The sequence below is a fragment of the Delphinus delphis genome, chromosome 6, assembly GCF_949987515.2.
Source record: "Delphinus delphis chromosome 6, mDelDel1.2, whole genome shotgun sequence".
NCBI classification, from domain to species: domain Eukaryota; kingdom Metazoa; phylum Chordata; class Mammalia; order Artiodactyla; family Delphinidae; genus Delphinus; species Delphinus delphis.
Window position 1 is genome coordinate 89,447,681 of NC_082688.1, and position 23,332 is coordinate 89,471,012.

Here is a 23,332-nt window from a genome sequence, read left to right on the forward strand (position 1 = left end):
GGGAGGGGGTATCTCCTTGGGACATGTCACAGGAAGGGAATGAAGATGGTGGTGGAGCCCCTCATGCACTGGGTCCCCCCCCTTTCCTGGCTGAGTGATCTCTCCTTTCAGTCTTAGATTCTTCATCAGGAAAGCAGGGACAGCAGCCCACCTCCTGGGGCTGCTAAAAGGAATCAAATTAACACATGCTGGCACTAGGTATCATGAGGCATTTGGTTGGCGCCCCTCCATGGCCCAGGGCTCGGGTAACAGAGCAGCCCAGTGCGCCCTGTCCATCCTCATCCTCACCACCTGAGGCTGAGGGCTGGGGAAGGAGGGAAGATGGGCAGGGGCAGGTGTGGGGACCAACAACACCCAGGCAGGGGATGGCAGGAGGGGTTCAAGGTAGGGAGCTCTGGAGAGAAGTAGTGGAAGGTGGCCAGGGAGGGAGGGAAGGGGAACACATGGCAGGGGATATCTGGAGGTGGGCACTGGGGGACACAGCAGGGGTCATCTGGGGCAGGTAGCCCACATGGAGGGGTGAGGCCCAGGCCCACAGGGGTCTGAGAAGGCGGCCTGAGCAGGACCTGGGTCTTGGGTTGGACTCGGGAAGCCAAGAGCCCACAGGGTCAGCCCCAGTTACACATGCTGTCATGTCTTGTGTTGGAATCATCTAGAAAACACTCCTGAGAGAAGGCATAAGACTCAAACATTTAATATTGTTGAGCACCTTTGTACAGTGAAGGTAAAGTGCTGGTTACATAAGTTATACACAGTGAGAAATAAACACTTAGAAAAATCAGCCAGCCCCAGGGCAGCAAGCAGCCAAGGTGGGCAGGGAGGGGATCGGTCAGAGCCCCCCCAGGTCATCTGTGAGGAAGGCCAGCAGGAAGCGGCTGACGTGCCTGTCGACGATGACAGGGGAGAAGCCCAGGACACGCCTGGCCCCTGGCAGCACCTTGGGGTCTGGAAGACAAGGGGGTCTCAGAACCCATCGAGAAGGCGCCTTCTCTCAGCCTCATGGCATCGCCAGCCCCACACCTGAGTGATGTGGGGTCCCCATGCCGAGTGGGCCTGCTTGGCACTGGCTCCCCACACAGGACCTTGACAAGGTCAGCAAGGCAGGAAAGGAACCGCAGGACTGCCACGCTGGGCCACAAGTAGGGGGCCTCAGGTGTAGGCCTCCGTCCATCCGGCAGGGCTCTGCCCCATGGTCTGGAGAGGACTGGGCTGAGGCTTGGCCAGGCAGCACCCACCTGGGGGGCAGCAGTAGACGAGGAGTGCCAGCCCTGCGGCCAGGCCGAGACAGGTCAGGAAGGCCACGGGTCCTGGGGAGAAATGCACGTGAGCAGCTCCCCAAGCCCAGGAGGGTGGGAGGGGTCCAGAGGCCTCGAGGGACAGGCTCACACCCTGTGCTGGGGTCAGCTGGGCAGGGACACACCCAGTGAGCACCCTGAGGGGGTCTGTCCAACAGGAAGCCAGGAACGGAACCCGACTTGGAATGGAGAAGCCCCCAAGGCAGAGATGGAGCCTTGGGTGGGGAACAGAGAGAAGGGACATGGGAGGCGGTTACCCCTGTCACTGAGCTCACGGCCTGCGGTGCCCGAGTCTAGCTCTGTGCAATCTGAGTTCTCTGGAAACAAAATCACAGGGTGCAGTTAGTCATGGGTGGGCCAGAGGGTAAGGTGGTTGCCCCGCCCTCGGGAAACCAAGGGGGCTGTCGAGCCCCCTCCCCCAGACCACCCAGGCCCCTCAGGTTGTGCCGGTGCTAAGCCCTCCAGGCTGTGTTTGGGGTAAGTCAGCGCCAGACAGGGAACCCTGCGCAGTTTTGTGTCTTCTCCTTTTGTCCACTTCATGAGAACTTGAGGACCATGGAGTAGGGGGTTCATTGTTCCCTGGCAACCACAAGGCACCAAACACAGCGCAAACACCTGCCTGTCCGAAGTCTGATGATGTTGATGTGAGGGCAGGGCGCTCTTTCCCTTTCCCCAGACCCCACTGGGGCTCCCCCTAACCAGCCAGCTGCCAGACAGCCCTGAGGGCACCCTGGTAGGTACTTGACTCCAGGCAGGCTGTGTGGTCCTGACCTGTGGTGACAGGACCGTTCCATGCTGGAGCTCAGGGCCCAGTCCTGCCAGCCTGTCCTTGGGGGCAGGGACACTAGCCCCAGGTCCAGCCGAGTGGGCTGAGGCGAGCCACCTCTTCCCTCCTGGCCTCCAGCCTCTCATCCGAGGACTGAGGGACAGTAGCCACTCCTCCTGGGGACCTGGGTGCAGAGGCCTCAGAACTGAGCTGCCATCCTCGCTTGTACCTTCCCTGCACCCAACCTGGCAGCTCAGAGGACCCATCGGGGCTCACAAGCCTCCCGGGCCCACAGGCCAGACCCTCTAAACCAAAACACATGTGTCTTGGACCAGCCATCTGTGTCAGAAACTGTTCTACAGAAACAGCCATGCCATGAGGATCTACCTGGGCGAAAGTGGACACAACCTGCGTCGTGGGGGTTGGGGGGGTCAGTTCACTCAAGGCCGGTACAGCCTACAGCCGTGAGCTATTTCTGATCAGAAGTGTAAGGGTTCCCAGATTCATTAGATTACAGAGGGAAGGGCAGAGCTGCATGCAAGAGATGCTACCTTTTGTGTAAAAACTGGCACAAGAAAAAGGGAGACAGAGGGACAGAGAGACAGAGACAGAGAGAGGGAGACGTGGAGACAGAAACATCTATATTGTCTGAAATACTCTGAGGGCCATACAAGATGCAACCAGAGGGCAGTCTCTGGTGAAGGGCCGAACCAGAAGATGCCGAGGCCTGGGGACTGGGACACGCACTTACGCAGGGCGTGCCGGCTGGGCAGGCAGCTGTGCAGAGGCTGGGCATGGATGTACAGGGCCCGGTAGAACTCCTGGCAGTCCCGCTCACCGCTCCGCTGCAGGTGGCCCAAGAGGTCGCAGAGACGCACTCGCAGAGATACCTTGGGGTTCCGGAACTGGAGGAGGAAGGGGCACAAGACAAGGTCAGGCTGGAGCACTCTGGGCTCAGCACCCAGCCCCAGCTTCCTCAATGGCTGTGATACCATCTAGGTGCTTGGAACATGCACGGGGAGGTAGCAATTGCTACCACAGCCTCATGCACCCCCATGTGGCACCCAAGACTGTGCTGCATGGCCACTAAGCCTTGCACTCCCACTGGAGGCCAGGACACGTCAGCAAGAAAGATGGCGGTGACATTATTCCAAGTGTGGAAACTTAGTGGCTTGCTGACTTGGTTTTCCCATTTGTAAAAAGGGAATAATAAACCCACATGGTAGGGTCATTACAGGGAATCTCTGAGGTAATGATAATTTCTAGTTTACACTCTACAGGAATGTGATTCAAGTTTTAAAAAATAAATCAAGGGTTAAGGAGAAAAAAAGGTGGCTTTTTTGATGTGGTTGACTGAAAAATATGTGGTTGTAAAGGTCAATGGACAGGGTACTTGGCATTGACCCCCAGAACCTGGAGGCCATGGCTCGGTGCTGCCACCTGGTGGTGGTGTACCATGCTACAAGGAACTAGAGTCAAACCACAAAGGTACAGAAACTGCAAAGCAAAGGCAGATGTGCAGCAGAAGCCATGGGTACCTATGAGGAAAGGAACTGTAGTTTTGTGTGTGGAGGAGTTTCCTTTTTCTCATGTAAACATATGAGCTTTTCAAATTGTTTTTTTACAATGAATGTGTATTCGACTTTTAATTACAAGATATAAATTTGAGCCCCTACTTTTTAACTCACTGTACTACTTCTGTAACTTAAGAAGCATCTGGGCCAGTAGCAGGGTCCGTGTTGATTCTAGTTCTGTTGAGGATCAATCTCACCTGTCCCTAGGAGAGACCCCAACCCTCCAAATAGTTCTGCACGTGAAACTGTTACCCTGTGCCAAGGCAGGAAGCTCAGGTCCAAGAGGAGAAGAGCTCGCTCAGTCACCCAGATGGGAGGCAGGTCCTGCACCCCAAAGCCTCGGCTGGTCTCTAGCACCCACCCCCAGCCCCACGGGGGAGCCAGAGAAGTGGGTGGGGCGAGCAAGGAGCACCCACTCTCACCCAGTGTCCCTGAATAGGATGGGCCAGATTACACCCAAAACGTTTGCCCACTTTGAACTTTTGGAAGATTCAGAGTGAAGAGCCCTATGGCACTGGGTAGGGCCTGTCTGGTATCCCTGATCCCCTCCCACCCCAGCACTCCCCTTGTTCCCCCTCCCAGGTTTGTCTCATGTTGTGGCATGTTATCACATGTCTCCTGTGATCCTCCCAGCATTCTGGAAGGGGCCAGAAGGCCTGATGACATATAAAGAGACTAGGGCTCAAAGAGCTGATGTTCTGGGCCCAAGGTCACCCTAAGGAGACAGGTTTTCACCTCCAAGCTGTCCTGCCCCCCGCTTCTCCCAGCCCAGAGAGGAAAGGGATGGGAAAGCAGCCTCAGGTTCCTTGGCACCTTTTCTGCATCCTTGTTGCTGAGTATCTGGGGGTAGTAGCGGTTCAGCTGGAGGATAATCCTGTCCACCTGCTGCTCACTCAGGCGCCCAAGGCCTGTGAGGAAAGGCATGTCCTGGACCAGGCGGTCACAGTAGGTCTGCTCTGAAACAGAAGCATACAACACAGAGGGAATGAGCCAGCTCAGCCCAAAAAGGGGGTGGCGAGACCCACACACCATGATGCAGCCATGGCAGGGACCCCTCGCAGCAAGGTCCCCATGCCCACCGAGAGGTGTACCAGCTGTAAGCATCTGGACAACTGCTGACATCCCAGCTCACGAACAGCCCAGAGTTCCCCCATGTCACGCCAACACCCTTGCCAGAAAGTGGGGTGGGTGGGTGCAGTGATAAAGGTTCAGACTGCTCAAAAGCAGAGCAGAGCCTCTGGCTCCTATCTTTTATGCCTGAGAGCTTATTGCAAAAAAACTCAGAAGGGCGAAGAATCTGCTGTCTGTTGGGCCCCCTCAGTGCCCTCTGGAAATAGCCAGGCCCGAGGAAGGGCACGGGCAGCCTGGAGAAGGCCCAATCTCAAAGCTCCTACAATCGCTGTTGTTGTTTGGAGTGGCCTGTGCTGGCATGGCCACCAGACACAGTGTATCTGCAAGGCCTTGAGAAGCTGACACCAACAGCAGACCAGCATGCTTGCTGCCCAGGAGGCTGGGGAATGCCTTTTCTTTTGTTTTTTCTTTCAGAGTCACCATTAAAGCATCACTGTTGCACTATCTTTCCCATTAAGAATGTCCCTTAGAATGACAAGTCTTTAAAGGCAAGGGGTGGGGAGAGGTTGGTGGGTAGTTGACAAAGAAATCTCTGAATCTCTGAGGGAGGGTCCCAAGTTCCTGCAGCACTAGCTGCCTGAACAAGTGCACCACCTTACCTACCTGTGGCAGCTTGTCCTGTTTCCTGGTGGACCCAGGGGATGGGGGTAGGCAGAGCTGTATAGGAGGAGAGTTTTTGTATGTGACTGAGGTTAAGTTGGTATCAATTCAAATTAGATAGCTGTAACTTTAGGGTATTATGTATAATCCTCATGGTAACCACAAAGAAAATGTCCATAGAATACACACAAAAGGAAATCAAAATGTGTTACTACAGAAAATCAACACAAAAGACGGGAAGAAATGAAGGAAAAAAAGCTATGAGACATACAGAAAACAAATAGCAAAAAGGCAGAAACAAGTTATCCCTTATCGGTAATTACTTTAAATGTAAATGGATTATACTCTCTAATCAAAAGACTTAGATTAGCAAAGTGGATTTGTAGTATCATGATTTATAATAAGAAATATATATTTGATCTTTGTCCCAATTCCTGGCACACAGTTTCTAAAACCCAAGTAATTTCCTAAGTGATGAGAGCTGTGAAGGTGGAAGGATATCTTTTGTTACTCATAACAAGCCCCTTCCAACCTCATCTGACTTTGTATTAATGAGGTGATTTTGGGAAAGCCCCTAAATAACCACAGGGTGGGAGCTGATTACGAGTGGAACCGACCACGTAATTCGAGGGGTGGAACTTTTAGTCCTCCCCATCTCACTTCCCCCTGCAATGTCTGGGGAGGGGAGAGGGGCTGGAGGTTCAATCAATCACCAGTAGTCAATGATTTAATAAGTCATTCCTACCTAAGGAAGCCTGCATAAAACCCCCCAAAAATGGGGTTTGGAGCACTCTAAGTTACTGAATATGTGGAGGTGCTGAGAGGATGGCCTGTCTGGGAGGAGCATGGAGCTTCCATGCTTTGCTTCTCACATGCTTTGCCCTATGCATCTTTTCCATCCGGATGCTCATTTGTATCCTTGAAATACCCTTTGTAACAAACTGGAAATAGTGTTTTCCTGAGTTCTGTGAACTATTCTAGCAAATAGGGTCACAAGGAGAGGGTCATGGGAACTCTGATTTATAGCCAGTCAGTTAGAAGCACAGGTGACAACCTGGATTCATTATTGGCATCTCAAGTGGGGGCAATCTCGTGGGACTGAGCCTAAAGTTAACCCATGGGATCTGACACTATCTCTGGATAGATGGTGTCAGAATTGAATTAAATTATAGGACTCCCAGTTGGTGTCCACCAAAGAACTGGAAAATTGCTTGGTAGGGGGAAAAACCCACACATTCCATAACCAGAAGTGTCAGAAGTATTGAGAAATATAAGCGTTGTATGTAAGAGTAGAAGAGAAACAGAATTTTTTTCCTCTCAGGATTTAAAAAACATGATTTAACTATATACCATATCCAAAAGACTCACTTTAGGTCTAAAGACAGAAAAAGGTTGAAGGTGAAAGAATGGAACAAGATATTCCATACAAATAGTAACCAAAAGAGAATTTACATTGCTATACTAATATGAGAAAAAACAGACTTTAAGGCAAAAGCTGTTATGAGACAAAGAAGTACATTATATATTAATAAAGTAATCAATCACCAAGAAGTTAGAACATACATGTACCAAATATCAGAGCCCCAAAATATTTAAAGCAAACATTGGCAGAATTGAAGGGAGAACTAGAAAGCTTTATGATAATAGCTGGAGACTTCAACAGACCACTTTCAATAATAGAATAACCAGACAGAATATCAATAAGGCAATAGAGGATGTGAACAGCCCCATAAACTAATGATACCTAACAGACATAGACACAACACTCCACCCAACAGTAGCAGAATATACACTCTTCTCAAGTGCACAGGGAACATTACCCAAAACAGACCACAAAACACAGTTAACCACAAAATGTGTCTTAATATATTTTAAAGGGTTGACATAATAAAAGGATCTTTTCTGATCACATGGAATAAAGCTAGAAATCAATAACAGTAGGAAAACTGGAAAATTCACAATTATGTGGACATTAAACAACAAATGCATCAAAGAGAAAATCACAAGAGAAATCATAAAATACCTTGAGAAAAATGAAAATAAAAATACAGCATACCGAAATTTAAGGGATGCAGTGAAAGCAGTACTGAGAGGAAAATTTACAGCTATAAATGTACATACTAAAATAGAAGATCTCAAATCAATAACCTAATGTTACATCTTAAGGAACTAGAAAAGGAAAAGTAGACTAAACCCAAAGCTCGTAGAAGGATGGAAATGATAAAGATTAGAGTGAAGATAAATGAATAGAAAAACAATAGAAAAACAAAACCAAAAGTTGGTTCCAGAAAAATCAACAAAATTGGCAAACCTTTAGCTAGATTAACAAAGAAAAAAAGAGAGGAGATTCAAATTACTAATATCAGAAATATTACTATGAATTTTACAGAAATAAAAAGGATTATAAAAGAATACTGTGGACATTTATACCAACAAATTGGACAACCTAGATAAAATGGACAAATTCCTAAAAACACACAATCTACCGAAGCTGAATGATGAAGAAACAGAAAATCTGAAAGGACTTATTACTAATAAGGAGATTCAATCAGTAGTTAAAATGGTCTCAACAAATAAAAGCCCAGAATCAGATGGCTTCACTGGTGAATTCTACCAAACATTTAAAGAACTAATACCAACCCTTCTCAAACTCTAAAAATAAAGTTACCACATGATCCTGCAATCCTACTCCTGAGCATGTATCTGGAGAAAACTCTAGTTTGCAACCCAATGTTCATAGCAGCACTATTTACAAAAGCCAAGACATGGAAGCAAGCTAAATGTCCACTGACAGATGAATGAATAAAGAAGATGTGGTATATATACATACACAATACAATATTACTCAACCATAAAAAGAATGAAATAATGCCATTTGCAGCAATATGGTTGGACCTAGAAATTATCATATTAAGTGAAGTAAGTCAGAGAAAGACAAATACCATATGATATCACAGTTATATGTGGAATCTAAAAAAATGACACAAATGAGCTTATTTACAACACAGAAATAGACTCACAGACATAGAAAACTTGTGGTTAGCAAATGGAATGGGGGAGATAAATTAGGAGTCTGGGATTAACATATACACACTACCAAATATAAAACAGATAAACAACAAGGACCCACTGCATAGCACAGGAAACTATACTCAATATCGTGTAACAACGAATAACGTAAAAGAATCTGAAAAAATATATATGTAGGGGGCTTCCCTGGTGGCGCAGTGCTTGAGAGGACGCCTGCCGAAGCAGGGGACACAGGTTCGTGCCCCGGTGCGGGAGGATCCCATGTGCCGCGGAGCGGCTGGGCCCGTGAGCCATGGCCGCTGAGCCTGCGCGTCCGGAGCCTGTGCTCCGCAACGGGAGACGCCACAGCAGTGAGGCCCGCGTATGGCAAAAAAAAAAAAAAAATATATATATATATATATATATATACACATATATATATGTATGTATGTATGTACATATGTATAACTAAATCACTTTGCTGTACACTTGAAACTAACACACACTGCAAATTAACTATATGTCAATTTAAAAACTTAAAAAAAGGAATAAAATACTTAGAAATAAATTTACCCAAGGATGTGGAAGACTTGGACACTGAATCTACAAAACATTGCTGAAAGAAATTTTAAAAGACACAAATAAATGGAAAGACACATCCCATGTTCATGGGTTGGAAGATTTAATATTGTGAGGATGACAATACTACCCAAAGTGATCTAGGAATTCAGTGTAATCCCTATCCAAACCCCAATAAATGTTTTTTGTTTTTCATCCTAAAATTCAAATGGAATCTCAAAGGACTTTTATGGCCAAAACTATCCTGTAAAAGGAAAGAAGGTGGATGACTCATACTTCCTGATTTCAAAATTTACCACAAAGCTACAAGAATCAAAACTGTGGTACCAACATAAGGACAGACATATAGAACAATGTAATAGACTAGAAAGTCCAGAAATAAACCCTACTTTGAGTGGGAAAAAAAAGAGTGAAGACAACCCACAGAATGGGAGAAGTATTTGCAAAGCATGTATCTGATTAGGCATTAATATATACAGAGAGAGGAGATAAAAAGAACTCCTATAACGCAACAACAAAAAATCCTATAAAGTAACCAATACAAAAATGAGCAAAAGACTTGCATAGATATTTCTCCAAAGAAGATGTACAAATGACTACTAAGCATATGAAAAGATGCTCAACAACACTAGTCATTAGGGAAATGCAAATCAAACTACAATGAGATACCACTTCATACACATTAAGGTAAAATAAATACATGGAGAGAGAGGGAATATGAATATGAGGATGAGGAGAAATTGGAACTCTCATGCATTACTGGTGGGCATGTAAAATGGTATGGCCACCATGGAAAACAGTATAGCTATTCCTCAAAAAGTTAAACAAATACTTCAGCAATTTCATTCCTCAAAAGAACTGAAAGCAGAGACTCAAACAGGTATGTGCACACCAAGTTCAGACTAGCATTATTCACAAAAGCCAAAAGGTAAAAACAACCCAAGTGTCCACAGACAGATGAATAGAGAGACAAAATGTGGTATATATACAATGGAATATTATACAACCGTAAAAGGGACAGAATTTTAGTACATGGATTTGACAACATGGATGACTGTGAAAACATTATGCTAAGTGAAATAAGTCAGACACAAGAGGACAAACGTTGTATGATTCCACTTACATGAACTATCTAGAATAAGCAAATTCTAAAGACAGAAAGTAGAATAGTGATTACCAGAAGCTGAGGGTAGGGGAGAAAGGGGAGTTATTGTTTAATGGGCACAGAGTTTCTCTTTGGGATGATGAAAAGTTCTGGAAATGCATAGTGGTGACAGCTTCACAACATCGTGCATGTATGTAATGCCACTGAAATGGTTAAAATGGTAAATTTTATGTTCTGTATATTTTACCACATACATACATATAAAGGTGAATGGATAATATGTTAAACTGTGGTTCAGTTTAGTAAGTTACAATGGAATATAATTCAGTGATAAAAGGACCTATGAAGTCACAAAAAGACCTATGAAGTCACAAAAAGACATGGAGGAAACTTAAATGCATTTTGCTAAAGGTTAAAGAAGCCAATTTGAAAAGGCTATATACTATATGATCCCAAGTATATGATATTCCAGAAAATGCAAAACTGTGGAGAACAGTCAGAAGATCAGTGGTTGCCAAGGGTTAGGGAAGAGGGAGGGATAAATATGTAGAGCACAGATTTTTAGCCAGGTAAAACTACTTGTATGATACTGTAACGGTGGACACAGGACATTATGAATTCTTCAAAACTCATGTAATATACAACACAAGAACTTTAGTTAGTAATACCTGAAGTTATTAATATTCTATCAATATTGGTTCATTAAGTGCAACAAACATACCACACAAATGCAAGATGTTAATAATACAGGAAATGGGGTGTGGGGATCCTCTGTGCTATCTGCTCAATTTTCTAAAAACTAAATATGTTTTAAAAATAAAATCTATTAATTAAAAAGAAATCCTATTTGGAAATTCCGTAGCTGAATTTTAAAGAAGGAAAATGAGAGTCACAGAAAGCAGATGAATTCTTGGATTGGGTGGGGTTCCCTGGAAAGGAGCATGAAGGAACTTTCTAGAGTGATAGAAATGTTCTGTCTTGATTAGGCCTGGGCTGGTTGTTCCATGGGTGCATTCATTAGTCAAACTTATATAATTATTCACTAAAAATGAGTGTATTTGTAAGTAAATACTACCTCAATAATGTTGATCTTTTTAAAATAGGGTCATTGAGGCGGAACAAGTGGGGCCCCTTCCCTGATTTCTTCCATGGGGCCAACTCAACAGACTGTCTTTCTCTCTCCTCCTCCTGGATGGTCTTTTCTCCCCCAGAATATGAATTTCTATCTTCTGATTCTCCGAGCCTCTGAAAGTCAACCTTGAAAATGGACTTGTCAGCAGCTCCAACTTGGTGAAGAAGCCATGGACAAGGAATGCAGAGAGACCTGCCACCACCACACGGCCGGACCCTCCTGGCCACCTGGCTTCAGCACCTACAACCTCTCTGATTAAAAAGTTAATATTGGCCATAGTTCATGGAGTGTGCCCCAAGCTTGGGCATTCTGTGGGCTCTAGGCATACAGATAATCGTCATTCTTCCATCAGCTCTGCTACACAAGCATGACTACCACCCCTATTTTCAGAAGAAGAAACTGAAGCACAACGAGTAGGCTTATCTAAGACCTGCCTAAGACCTCAACCAGCTAGGGAGTGATGTATCGAGGTCAGGACCCAGGCACAGCACAGTGTTGGGGCCAATTCTTGACATCTAAATTTTCTGCCTCTCTAATCAACCTACTAATTAACTATGCAATTAGCTGCATCATGTCTGTTCCTGGCCAAGCCATAGGCTGTCTTGCCCAGCACTACCAGTGTGTGCACGTGTGCATAGTGCCAGCACACACTAAGCACTCACTAAAGAGTTTGGGAATGAATGGACGTAGGTCCAAGGCTCAAGGGCAAGGGCTGTCAGTGGATGCTGGCCAGCATCTTGCAGTGGCTCCTCCTACCCTGCAGGCTGCTAGCCAGGTGGGGCCTCCATTGCCTGCAGCTGCCAGGCACGATGGAATAGCCTGGGGGCCAAAGCTCTGGGCTCTGCTGTGCGCTGTGCACACCAACCACACCCAAGCAGCCATTCAGAGGCATGAGAAAGCACAAGAAAGGAAACCACTTTGGTCCCAAGTGCTGATAAACAGTCCCAGACAGTTTTTACAGGACAAAGGAAGAGGAATGCTCTGGCATAAAATTCACCAGACCTTCACCAGCAACCTCTGCTAAGCCCTACCTCCCCCATCATCTTGCCCTCCTGGCAGCACCACAACCATGGACACCGCCACCCACCCACCAACCTGTTAGCCTGGCTTGGCAATAGAGGCCCTGTGGGAGCTGGCCTCACTTGCCCTCACCGGGCCTCCCAGGCCCCTGAGCCATTCCTGCACAGCAACCCCCAACTGCAGTGTACTGCCCAGGATTCCCGCCCTTGGCACAAGAATACCTGTCCCTGTGGTTTCCGCCTGGCTAACTCACGCTGACTGCCCTCCCGCCAAGAGACCTTCCTGAGCTCCCCTGCCGCCCCACCCAAACCAAAGTCCAGATGCTTGGACCGCAACCTCCCCTCCCAAATTGAATCTCCCAGAATCCCCTCCTGTCCCAGTGCCCAACCTGGCCTCAGGCATGGAGTTGAGATGGCACACTCCCCAGCACACCACAAGGCAGGGACTGGTTCTGCAGCAACAGCAATTGCTGCAGTGACACTCGGCCAGTGCTGGCCCTGAGCAGACGCATCAGGCCCCACACACTCCCTCTGCAACCCTTTGTAGAGGCCCCAGAACCAACACAAGACAGTTTCCTGTTGGTGCATGGAGACAGTGAGCCAGAACTTGAGGCCCGCAGCCTTGCAAGCCTGCCCATTTGACCCTCCCAGGCCTGTGCTCTCTGGGCCCCAGTTCCCCATACCAAAAATGAAGGGCTCTGAGGGAAGAGGTCTCTAGAGGCCCAGGACACAGAGATGGCAGGGAGAAAGGGGATTGATGGGCCTGGGCAGGGTCTAGTCCTGGCTCTGCCACTGACTGCCCTAGCAGTCTGGGGCACCTGCCCAACCTGACACTTTATTTCCTCATCCACACATAGAGATATTCCACTTTTCCCCATACAGCGGTTCTCAATGGGAAGCACCTGATGCAAGACCAGGTGCACAATAGGTACAACAGACCCTGGAACAACGCAGCGGTTGGGGGCGCAGATCCCTGAGCAGTCGAAAATCCACACATTACTTTACAGTCAGCCCTCCATATCCATAATTTTGCATCCAAGGATTCAGCCAACCTGAGGTCATGTAGTACTATAGTATGTATCGAAAAAAGTCCACATATAAATGGATCCTCACATTTGAAACCTCAAAGGGTCAACTCTACTCAGAAACAGCAGCCACAAGATAAAAAGAATTCAGAGAGATGACGGGAATGCACAGCAGCTGGGGTCTCTTCTGGCTAAGGCTGGGACACTGGTGTCCTGGAAATCACCAGGTTCCTGCCCATGAAATCCTATTTGTGTGCAGGACTCAGGCTGGAACTCCAGTGAGTTCTGGGGAGAGAACAGGGACTTCTGGGGCCTTCCTGGCCCCATGGGCCACCCCTAGGTAACTTCTACCTCATGAAGCAGCCTGACCATGCTGTCATGGGCTCTGTCACCAGCCTGTCTCTCTCATGGAGCTTCTCCTACAGGGAAAGGTCCATAGGGAAGGGTCACCCTGCTCAGTTAGGGTCAGGAAGGTGGTGGGCAGGTCCCCACTCCAGAGAGGTCCTTGGCGGATGACTGGGCTGGAGAACCCATCCAGGGAAAAGAAGGAGGGACTGGGGCAGTTCAGTATGGGGCACAAAGCCTTCGGGGACCGAGTCGGTATCCACAATTCCCCTGGGCCTGTCGCTGGGCAAGGGGTGCAGCCTGGGAGGCACCACAGAGTCCCATGGGTACCACACACTGCCCAGGTATGCACCACCTGTTGGGCATTCTTCTCAGGTAGCTGTGAGGACGGAGTGTCTATATTTCCTGATAGAAGCACAGTAGAATCATTTTTATTTTCACCTCCCACTGTCAGGCCTCAACCCTACCTCCCCCACCCGCCCATGCAGCATCTACCCACCTACAGACGTGCACTGGCCGCTGCCCTCCCGGAACCACCCACGACGTGGCCCCCACCCACTAGAACCTTCTTCCATGGCCTGACCTGGCCTCAGAACCATCCCAGGACCAGCCTCTGTCCCCCAGAACCCTCTAGGGCCTCACCTGGCCTCGCCGTCCAGACCCCTCCAAGGTGGGGCCCCCAACGCTCAGAAGCCTCCAGGGCATGACGTGGCCTTGCCCAACAGAACTCTCCAGGGCTTGTCCATGGCCCCCGCCCCCAAGAACCCTCCAGGACCCGGAGTGGCCTCGCCCCCCAAGAACCCGGCCCCGGGCCGCGAGCCGGCCTACCGTCGTCTCGTCGACAGGACACTTAGTCACGGGCAAGGTCACTCGCCGCCGCGAGGAGCGGCCTCCGGTGTGGCATCGGGACACCCGGACCCTATGGGCCACCATGGCCGCGCGCCCGTCCCTGTATGGCAGGCACGACCCCGGACCGCTCTCACCTGTCATGGCGGCGGCACGCCGTGCACCCAGCTGACCCGGCCAGTCCCCCTGCCGCCGTCAGTCAGCCTGGCTGTCCGGCTGCTGCCCGTCGACCCCTGTGACGACCGCCCGCTCTTTCCCTGTGAGCCCCGCCCCCGGCATCGTCGCGGCTAAGCCCTAACCCCGCCCTCACTGAGCCCGCCCCTTGCCGATAGGCCCAGTCCGTAGCGTCGGCTGCGTCGCCTCGAGGGCTCTAAATCCACATCCCTCACTCGAGCCCCGTTTCCGGACGCGTGGGCTACGAACGCTGCCGAGCCCTTAGCCCCTCCCCTCACTGGGCCCGGCCTTCCGAGCGCCCGGGGCATCGGCTTTGTCACTGCGAGAGCTCTAAACCCCGCCCTCACTGAGCCCCCACCCTCGCGGACAGTAGCTCTGTTGCTGCCACAATTCTTGAGCCCCGCCCCTCGCTGAGCCCGGTCCTCATCAGTTACTGGGCCTCCAGAAGCCTTAAACCTTGAGCCCAGCTCCCGCCTGCAAGCGGAACTCTCAGCTCCACCTCTCACTGAGTTCCGCCGCCGCTGTCCTGGGCTACGTCACCACCAGATCCCTGAGCCCTGCCCTTTTCCACGAGGCCCCGCCCCCGCCTGCGTCGATGGCGTCGCCGCGACCACTCTAAATGCCGCCCCCATTCTAAGCCCCGCCCCTCCGGCGCCACCTACATCGCCGCGCAACTCTGAGTCCCGCCCCTCACCCGAGCCTCACCCGGGTCTCTGGCGCAGCCTCCTTGACACCCTATGTTCTCCGTCCTGGCCTTTACCCGCTTTGGACCCGTTCAGTCTTGGCCTCACGGGGCGGCCAGGGTCCGGACCTGGATGAGCGCTTCCGGGCACAGTCCACCGTGCCCGTGCGCCGACCCCCCACCCCATGAAGGAACTGGAGGATGGGTGCAGCTGTCGGATGGAAACCCCAAAACTCTTGGACCGACTCGTGGTGGTCACCACGGGAACCATCCCCGCTCCGAACACTGAAAGTGAGTCTGGCCCGCCTTACCGGAAAAGCCCAGCCGGGTCCTACCCCAGTCCGTGGGACAACACGGGCAGTGCCAACCTGGGGCAGGAGGGCTGTATAGCATGACCTGGGGGTGCACTAGGGGAAGTCCAGGCCTGCTCGAGGTCCCACGGGCGCCCTCCTGGAGGGGGCCTCCTGCCCACCAGTGGAACTGGCCTCACACCCCCTCCCCCATTACTCTGCATCCCTCATGCTGGGTCATGACTCTGCAGACCAAAAGTGTTGCCTGTGACATCCCAGTAAACATAAATGTTACCCACTATTAAGCCATTAGGCACTGCAGCACCCCCCTTGGGGGGAATTCAGGACGGAGAAAAACAGGATACAGGACCCAGATAGATGAGATGCATATCTAAGGAATAATTTCAATAAGCTCAGATTCTTGTATCTTCCCAAACAGAAAAGCACTAAGATCATTAGCTTGACATGTCTGTTTTTGTGATTAGTAATCTTTTGATATTCAACTACATGGGTTTTTTGGGGTTTCTTTGTGTTTTTTTTCTTCAGCAAAAACTCTTGTGTATCCTGGCTCCTGTCAATTGGAAAAAGTGCACAACCTAAAAGTTGAGAATTATGTTTTATTTGGTAGACTTTCTGAGGATTTCAAGCCTGGGAGGTAGCCTCTCAGATAGCTCTGAGGGACTGCTCCAAATAGGTAAGGGAGGCGCCAGGATATATAGGAGTTTTGCAACAAGGACCAGGTAGTTGGGACATCAAAAGATTACTGTATAAGACTTCCCTGGTGGAGCTGTGGTTAAGAATCCGCCTGCCAATTCAGGGACACAGGTTCGAGCCCTGGTCCGGGAAGATCCCACATGTAGCGGAGCATCTAAGCCTGTGCACCACAACTACTGAGCCTGCTCTCTAGAGTCCGTACTACTGAGCCCGCACACCACAACTACTGAAGCCCGCACGCCACAGCTACTGAAACCCCTGCACCTAGAGCCTGTGCTCGGCAACGAGAAGCCAGTGCAATGAGAAGCCTGTGGACCGCAATGAATAGACCCCACTCACAGCAACTAGAGAAAACCCGTGCGCAGCAGCCCAAAAATAAATAAATAAATAAAATTTATGTTAAAAAAAAAAGATTACTGTTTGTTAAAGAAAACCAGGTATCTCAAGTTGATGAATTTAGTGCTTTTCTTTGTATGGGAAGATGCAAGAGTCTGGGCTCATCGAAATCATCCCTTTGATGTGCACCTTACCTATCTATGGCCAGTATCCTTTTCTTTCCCATCCTGAGTCCCCTGACGGTGCACTGCTGGGATTGGCTGCAGTGGCTGAGGGTTTGGGGAGTAAGGGGCAGTCCGTTTGTCTGCATCCTGAGTTCCCTCAGCGCTCTCCATAGGGGGCAGTGGTAGCGGCTGATGACTGCAACATCCTTTTTTGTGTGTGTGTGGTACGCGGGCCTCTCACTGTTGTGGCGTCTCCCGTTGCAGAGCACAGGCTCTGGACGCGCAGGCTCAGCAGCCATGGCTCACGGGCCCAGCCGCTCCGCGGCTTGTGGGATCTTCCCGGACCGGGGCACGAACCCGTGTCCGCTGCATCAGCAGGAGGACTCTCAACCACTGCGCCACCAGGGAAGCCCACTGCAACATCCTTTTATGTTTACTGATACAGCAGGCAACATTTTTCATTCACAGAACAGAGCTACCTAAGAGGCTGTCTCCAGGGCTATAGTCCTCACTAGGGTCCCTGAATAAAACATAACTGGCAACTTTCAGGCTGTGTGTTCTTTAAAAGTCAACAGCTCCTAGCATTTACTTCTCTTAGTTCCTTTCACTCTCTAGGAGTAATGTCAGTGGCATAAGTGTGGGGTCTAGATGGACAGAGGACACAGTGAGGAAGGGGGGCTCCTAGGCCAGACTCCTTCCTGGGTGGCCAACATTCCATGCCACTCCCACCAAGGGACAGATAGGGAAACTGAGGCTCAGAGCAGCAGATTTCTGGACCTTGCCCCTGTTCAGCAATGACAGGGCCTCCGAAGTGCAGGATTTGCTAGAGGGACCCCACTCCCTGGCAGACAGGCCCTGTGCCCCTCGGGATGTGCATGCCAGGCAAGCTAGGGCAGGGGATCCCCACCCTGTGAGTGGCAGCAGACGCTCGAAGAGTCAATGGGTGGGCCCTGGGCACTCCCCTCCCCAGATGGGGCGGGGACTGTGTGCAATGTCTCCCTCCTTGCCCACTGCCCCACTGCCACTGCACGATTCGGATCGAAAGTGAACACTCAGGAAGTTGGGCCATCTGAGGTGGGAGGGCGGGCCTCCTGCGGACCCTCCCCAATCTGCTGAATACTGTGGGTCTCACATGCAGAGCGAAACATCTCCCTGTGTGGACTTACTGGTGCGAACTGACGTTGCTCCCCACCTGTCCCTTAACATCCGGGATGCACTGGCCCTGACCCTCACCCCCACCCCCACTGCTTTCACTTCTGACTTTTGCTTCCGTAGAATTTTGTAATCTTGGCATGCTTTATGTGATCAGAAAGTAAATACAAGTTTAAATCAGGCAGGGAGAGCTCTTCCCACGTGGTGTCTGCACTTGCCACTTGCCTGATCTCCTCAGGACTGCCCTCCCCTCCAACATGTAGGCAAAGTCAAAAAGCAAACAAGAAACTGGGACATGTTAGCAGCTCATCTCCCTAATTAATAAAGAGCTCCTAGAAATCAGAAAGAAAGCAGTCAACATTCATATACTCAGAGAAAGAGGAAATGCCTAAGGAGCTGCTCAGTTTCATTCATAATAAGAACATCGTGTTCCATGGGTACAACTGGCACAAATCCAAGATCCTGATCAGACCTTCTGTGGGCCAAGCCGTGGGAACACCTCACCACAGGGCACCACTACAGGCTCCCCATCCTGTCCCCCCAGGCACTTCCTGCTGCCCATCTCCCTACTAGAATGTCAGCTCCCAAAGGCAGGGCCACATCTACTTTGGTCACAGTGCCAGACTTACAGCAGGTGCTCTGTAAATGCACTTAGAGCCTAATTAGATGAGCTGAATAAAGCGGCAAGCACAGGCCAGAGGCAGGAGGAATGCAGGGTACCTGTGGGCTGAGAAGCAGCCTGCCTGGGTAGAGCTGACCATGCGAAGGGTTGGGGTGGGTGATAAAGGGCCTGAACACTGCGGAGGTGCAAGGGCATTCTCCTCCCACATTCTCATATGGCCAACGGCCACAATTCATTCATTCAATCATTAATTTATTTAGTAAATATCTCCTAAACACCCACCATGAGCCCAACGAAGAGGTAGATTGTCACTGGGAGAGCAGAGGAGCCCTGATCCCATGGAGCTTCCATCAATAGCAGCAAAACACATCTGAGTGCAGGTGCTGAGTGTTGTGAAGAGCAGGAGGCTAGAGGCTGCCTGGGGAGGCTACCAGCCTCCAAGGTGGCCCCTCACATTGTTACAGAACTCAGGTTTGGCTGCTCACTGCTCAAAAGTCAATAACTGAGGACCAAGTGTCGATAGAAAGAAAAGGTGCTTTATTCTGAAAAGCCAGCAATCTGGAGAGAAGGTGAACTCTTGTCTGGAGCCCAATTCCAAAGATTCTGCTCAGCCATGACAACTTTTAAAGGGAAAAAGGGGAAACGATCTCAGTGAATCATTAATGTAAGAGGTCAGATTCATCGTCATTTTTCCATTGCGTGCAGACCTGCTGGCTTCTGATCCTTTGGATGCTGTCTTGCTCACATGGTCCCCCTAGAACTGGATGTTCCTTTGCCCATGTGGTCTGCCTTGCAAATGTACCAAGGGTAAGAAAGAGGTAGAGAGTCAGTCATTCTTTAACTACATAATTCTTCATCCTTACTCCTTTTAATCCAGGAATGAACCCATTAGACTAGGCATTGTGTACATCCAGTAAAGCAAAACTCCGGAGCTGTGTTACATGTTGCCTAGTGAGCTCATCTTTCTGATTAAGGTCTGAGGAAAACAGGGGTGAACAAATGGAAAAGGGGCAAAAGAGCTGCTGCAACATACTGGGTCACACCCCTGTGCAGTCTCCTCCGCAGCAAATCAGGCCAGTCTTTGTGACTGGTGAAATGTGGCAGAGGTGATGGTGTGTGACTTCTTTGGCTGGGTCGTAAAGGGGACTGTGGTTCCTGCCTTTCTCTCCTGGATCACTGTCTCTGGGGGAGCAAGCTACCATGTCATGAGGATGCCCAAGCAGTGCTGAGGAGTATAGGGAGGAGCTGGACCCCCAGCCAACAGCCAGCATCAACTTGCCATGAGGGAGTCCCTGGCTCCAGTCAAGCCTTCAGCAGAAAGCCTGTCCAACATCTGACAGCAGCCTCAAGAGAGATCCAGAGACACAGCCACCCTGCCAAGCCTCACCTGAAACTGTGAGAGATAATAAATGATGATTATTGTTTCGAGCAGAAGGGTGAGGTCAGGTGGTGACAGGCAGGTCACACAGGGTAATAGAGGCCAGGCAGCTGGGAGCTGACAACATGAGGGTTATGAGCTGGGGAGGCGGGGTCGGGGAATGGAGATCTGCTGTGATTTATATGTTCTAAAAATAACCCCCTGTACACACAAAAGTATTGAAAGCAGGGTCTCAAAGAGATGTTTGCACACCCCTGTTCAAAGCAGCATTATTCACTGTAGCCAAAAGGTGGAAGCAACCCAAGTGTCCATCGAGGGATAGATAGATAACCAAATGTGGCATATACATAAAATGGAATACTATCCAGCCTTAGAAAGGAAGGAACTTCTGACACATGCTACAACATGGATGAACCTTAAATACATTATCCTAAGTGTGATATTACAATTTATAATGAGAAATATATACTTGGTCTTCATTCCAGTTTCTAGCACAGTTTCTAAAATGCTTAATATTTCCTAAGTGGTAAGGTAGCCAAAATTCGGTCTCTGTACCCTGGTACCGAATTGAATCGCAGAAACAGAGTTTTGGGTGAATTAGAAAAGAATAGCTTGTTGGTGGGAATGTAAATTGATACAGCCACTATGGAGAACAGTATGGAGGTTCCTTAAAAAACTAAAAATAGAACTACCATACGACCCAGCAATCCCACTACGGGGCATATACCCTGAGAAAACCATAATTCAAAAAATACATGTACCACAATGTTCATTGCAGCACTATTTACAATAGCCAGGACATGGAAGCAACCTAAGTGTCCACCGACGGATAAATGGATAAAGATGTGGCACATATATGCAATGGAATATTACTCAGCCATAAAAAGAAATGAAATTACGTTATTTGTAGTGAGGTGGATGGACCTAGAGTCTGTCATACAGAGTGAAGTAAGTCAGAAAGAGAAAAACAAATACCGTATGCTAACACATACATATGGAATCTAAAAAAAAAAAAATGCTTCTGAAGAACCTAGGGGCAGGACAGGAATAAAGACGCAGACGTAGAGAATGGACTTGAAGACACGGGGAGGGGGAAGGGTAAGCTGGGACGAAGTGAGAGAGTGGCATGGACATATATACACTACCAAATATAAAATAGCTAGTGGGAAGCAGCCGCATAGCAAAGGGAGATTAGCTCAGTGCTTTGTGACCACCTAGAGGGGTGGGATAGGGAGAATGGGAGGGAGACACAAGAGGGAGGGGATATGGGGATACATGTATACGTATAGCTGATTCACTTTGTTATACAGCAGCAACTAACACACCATTGTAAAGCAATTATACTCCAATAAAGATGTTAAAAAAAAAGGAAAAGAATAGCTTTATTGTTTTGCCACGAAAACGGGGCCACAGCAGGCTAATGCCCTCAAAACTGTGTCCCAACCTGGAGGGGATAGTGAGTTTTATAGTAATGGTTCAAAGAGGAGAGCGTGATCATCTTGTGGACATTCTTCCAATTGGTTGGTGGTGAGGCAGTTGGGAGTCAGCATCATCAACCTTCTGGTTCTAACCGGCCTGGGGTCTACCTGCTTGTGGGCAGCATACAGTTAACTTCTCCCACGTGATGGGGGTTTCAGTACCTGTAAAGCAGCTCAAAGATATTGTTATGTATATCCCTAGAGGGGAACCAGGACCACTGTTTCTTGACTGCTCCTCCCTTGTCTCCACATCCCCTCCTTTCCCTGATTAGCAACTGTTTGAACCTGCCCTTTGGAACTCAGGGAAGGTCATGGAGGCTGAATGAAGCCTATTTCCTGTAAGCAAGAAGTGGGGGGCATAGAAGGACTTTTATGCCCAGGAGCCCCACAGGGTCCTGCTTGGTTTCAATAAGAGAGAAAAATGTGTCTTTTGTTACGTTAATGAGGCAACTTTTGGAAAGTCCCTAGGTCACCTGAGGATGAAGGTTGATGGCCAGGGGAACTAATATTGTGATTAGAGGGTTGGAACTTTCAGTCCCACCCCCTTACCTGGACTGGCAGAGGGGCTAGAGGTAGAATCAATAACCAATGGCCAATGATTTAATCAATCTTGCCTACGTAATGAAGCCTCCTAAAAACCCCAAAAGGATGGGGTCTAGAGAGCTTCCATGTTGGTGAACTCATGGAGGTGTGGGAAGAGTAGTGCATCCAGAGAGGGGACAGAAGCTCCACACCACTTTCCTCATACCTTGCCCTATGCATCTTTTCCAACTGGCTGTTCCTGAGTTATGTCCTTTTATAATAAACTGGTAAACTAGTAAGTAAAATGTTTCTCTGAGTTCTGTTACTCTAGCAAATTAAGTGAACCCAAGGAGGAGGTCATTGGAACCTCTGAACTATAGCCAATTGGTCTGAAGCACAGGTGACAGCCAGGATTTGTGATTGGCATCTGAAAGGGGGGGGCAGTCTTGTGGGACAGCCCTTAACCTGTGGAATCTGATGCTATCTCTGGGTAGATAATGTCAGAATTGAGTTGAATTGTAGAAAACTCAGCTGGTGTTGAAACCGTGCACCTCAGATTGGGACTTGAACCCACGTGGCTGGGGCTCGAACCCGGCCAAAACCCTCGGTCTTCCAACCAATATCACACACCTGGTTTCAGGACTTAATGAAGCTCAGGTTCTTGATATCTCATGGCAGAAAGAATTCAGTGAGAGACAAAGTATTAGGTAAGAAGTAGATTTATTTAGAGAGAAACATACTCCACAGAGTGTGGGCCATCTCAGAAGGTGAGAAAGGCACCAGGGTATGGGGCTCTCAGTTTTTATAGGGGTGGGTAATTTCATAGGCTAATGAGTGGGAGGAGTATTCCAGCTATTTTGGGGAAGGGTGGGGATTTCCAGGAATTGGGCCACTGCCCACTTTTTGATCCTTATGGTCGATCTTGGAACTGTCATGGCACCTGTGGATGTGTCATTTAGCTTGCTGATGTGTTACAGTGAGCATATACTGAGGCTCAAGGTCTAGTGGAAGTCGACTTAACCATCATCTTGGACCCATTTGGTTCTATTCAGTTTGTCATGTCCTCGAGCTATGTCATTCTTTCAAAGGTTGTGCCCTGCCCCCTTCCCTCTTGTTTCAGTGTCTGGAGAATTGCTTGTTGGATGTGTGGGGAAACACCCTACCACACTGGAAATTGGGTGCTCATGATGCCGAAAGCTTGGCCTCTCTGCACCAGTGCTGAATCGAATCTCGGAGACAGAGTTTTGGGTGAAGTAGAAAAGAATAGCTTTATTGCTTTGCCAGGCAAAGAGGGACAAAGGGGCTCCTGCCTCAAAAAGCTATGTGTCCCAACCCGGGAGGATTTGATGAAGGGTTTTATAGTAATAGTTAAAGGGTGGGGTTGCTGGACAAGA

General features: G+C 49.0%; 1 protein-coding gene across 4 annotated transcripts; it reads right to left on the reverse strand.

The window, feature by feature from the left end:
- Positions 1–684: 684 nt before the first annotated feature.
- Positions 685–14,918, reverse strand: CARD19 (caspase recruitment domain family member 19). 4 transcript variants are annotated; one of them, XM_060015035.1, is made up of 6 exons: positions 14,564–14,907; positions 4,449–4,591; positions 2,813–2,966; positions 1,553–1,612; positions 1,236–1,307; positions 685–945 (listed from the first exon to the last, which is right to left on the reverse strand). In XM_060015035.1, exons 1-6 carry the CDS (start codon positions 14,568–14,570, stop codon positions 830–832), a joined length of 552 nt encoding a protein of 183 aa, XP_059871018.1. In that variant the 5' UTR covers positions 14,571–14,907; the 3' UTR covers positions 685–829. The 4 variants fall into 4 exon arrangements, with proteins under 4 accessions (XP_059871018.1, XP_059871020.1, XP_059871019.1 ...); XM_060015037.1 differs by lacking the exon at positions 1,553–1,612 and having other exon boundaries at positions 2,809–2,966; positions 14,564–14,911; XM_060015036.1 differs by lacking the exon at positions 1,553–1,612 and having other exon boundaries at positions 14,564–14,905.
- Between the last annotated feature and the right edge of the window lie 8,414 nt (positions 14,919–23,332).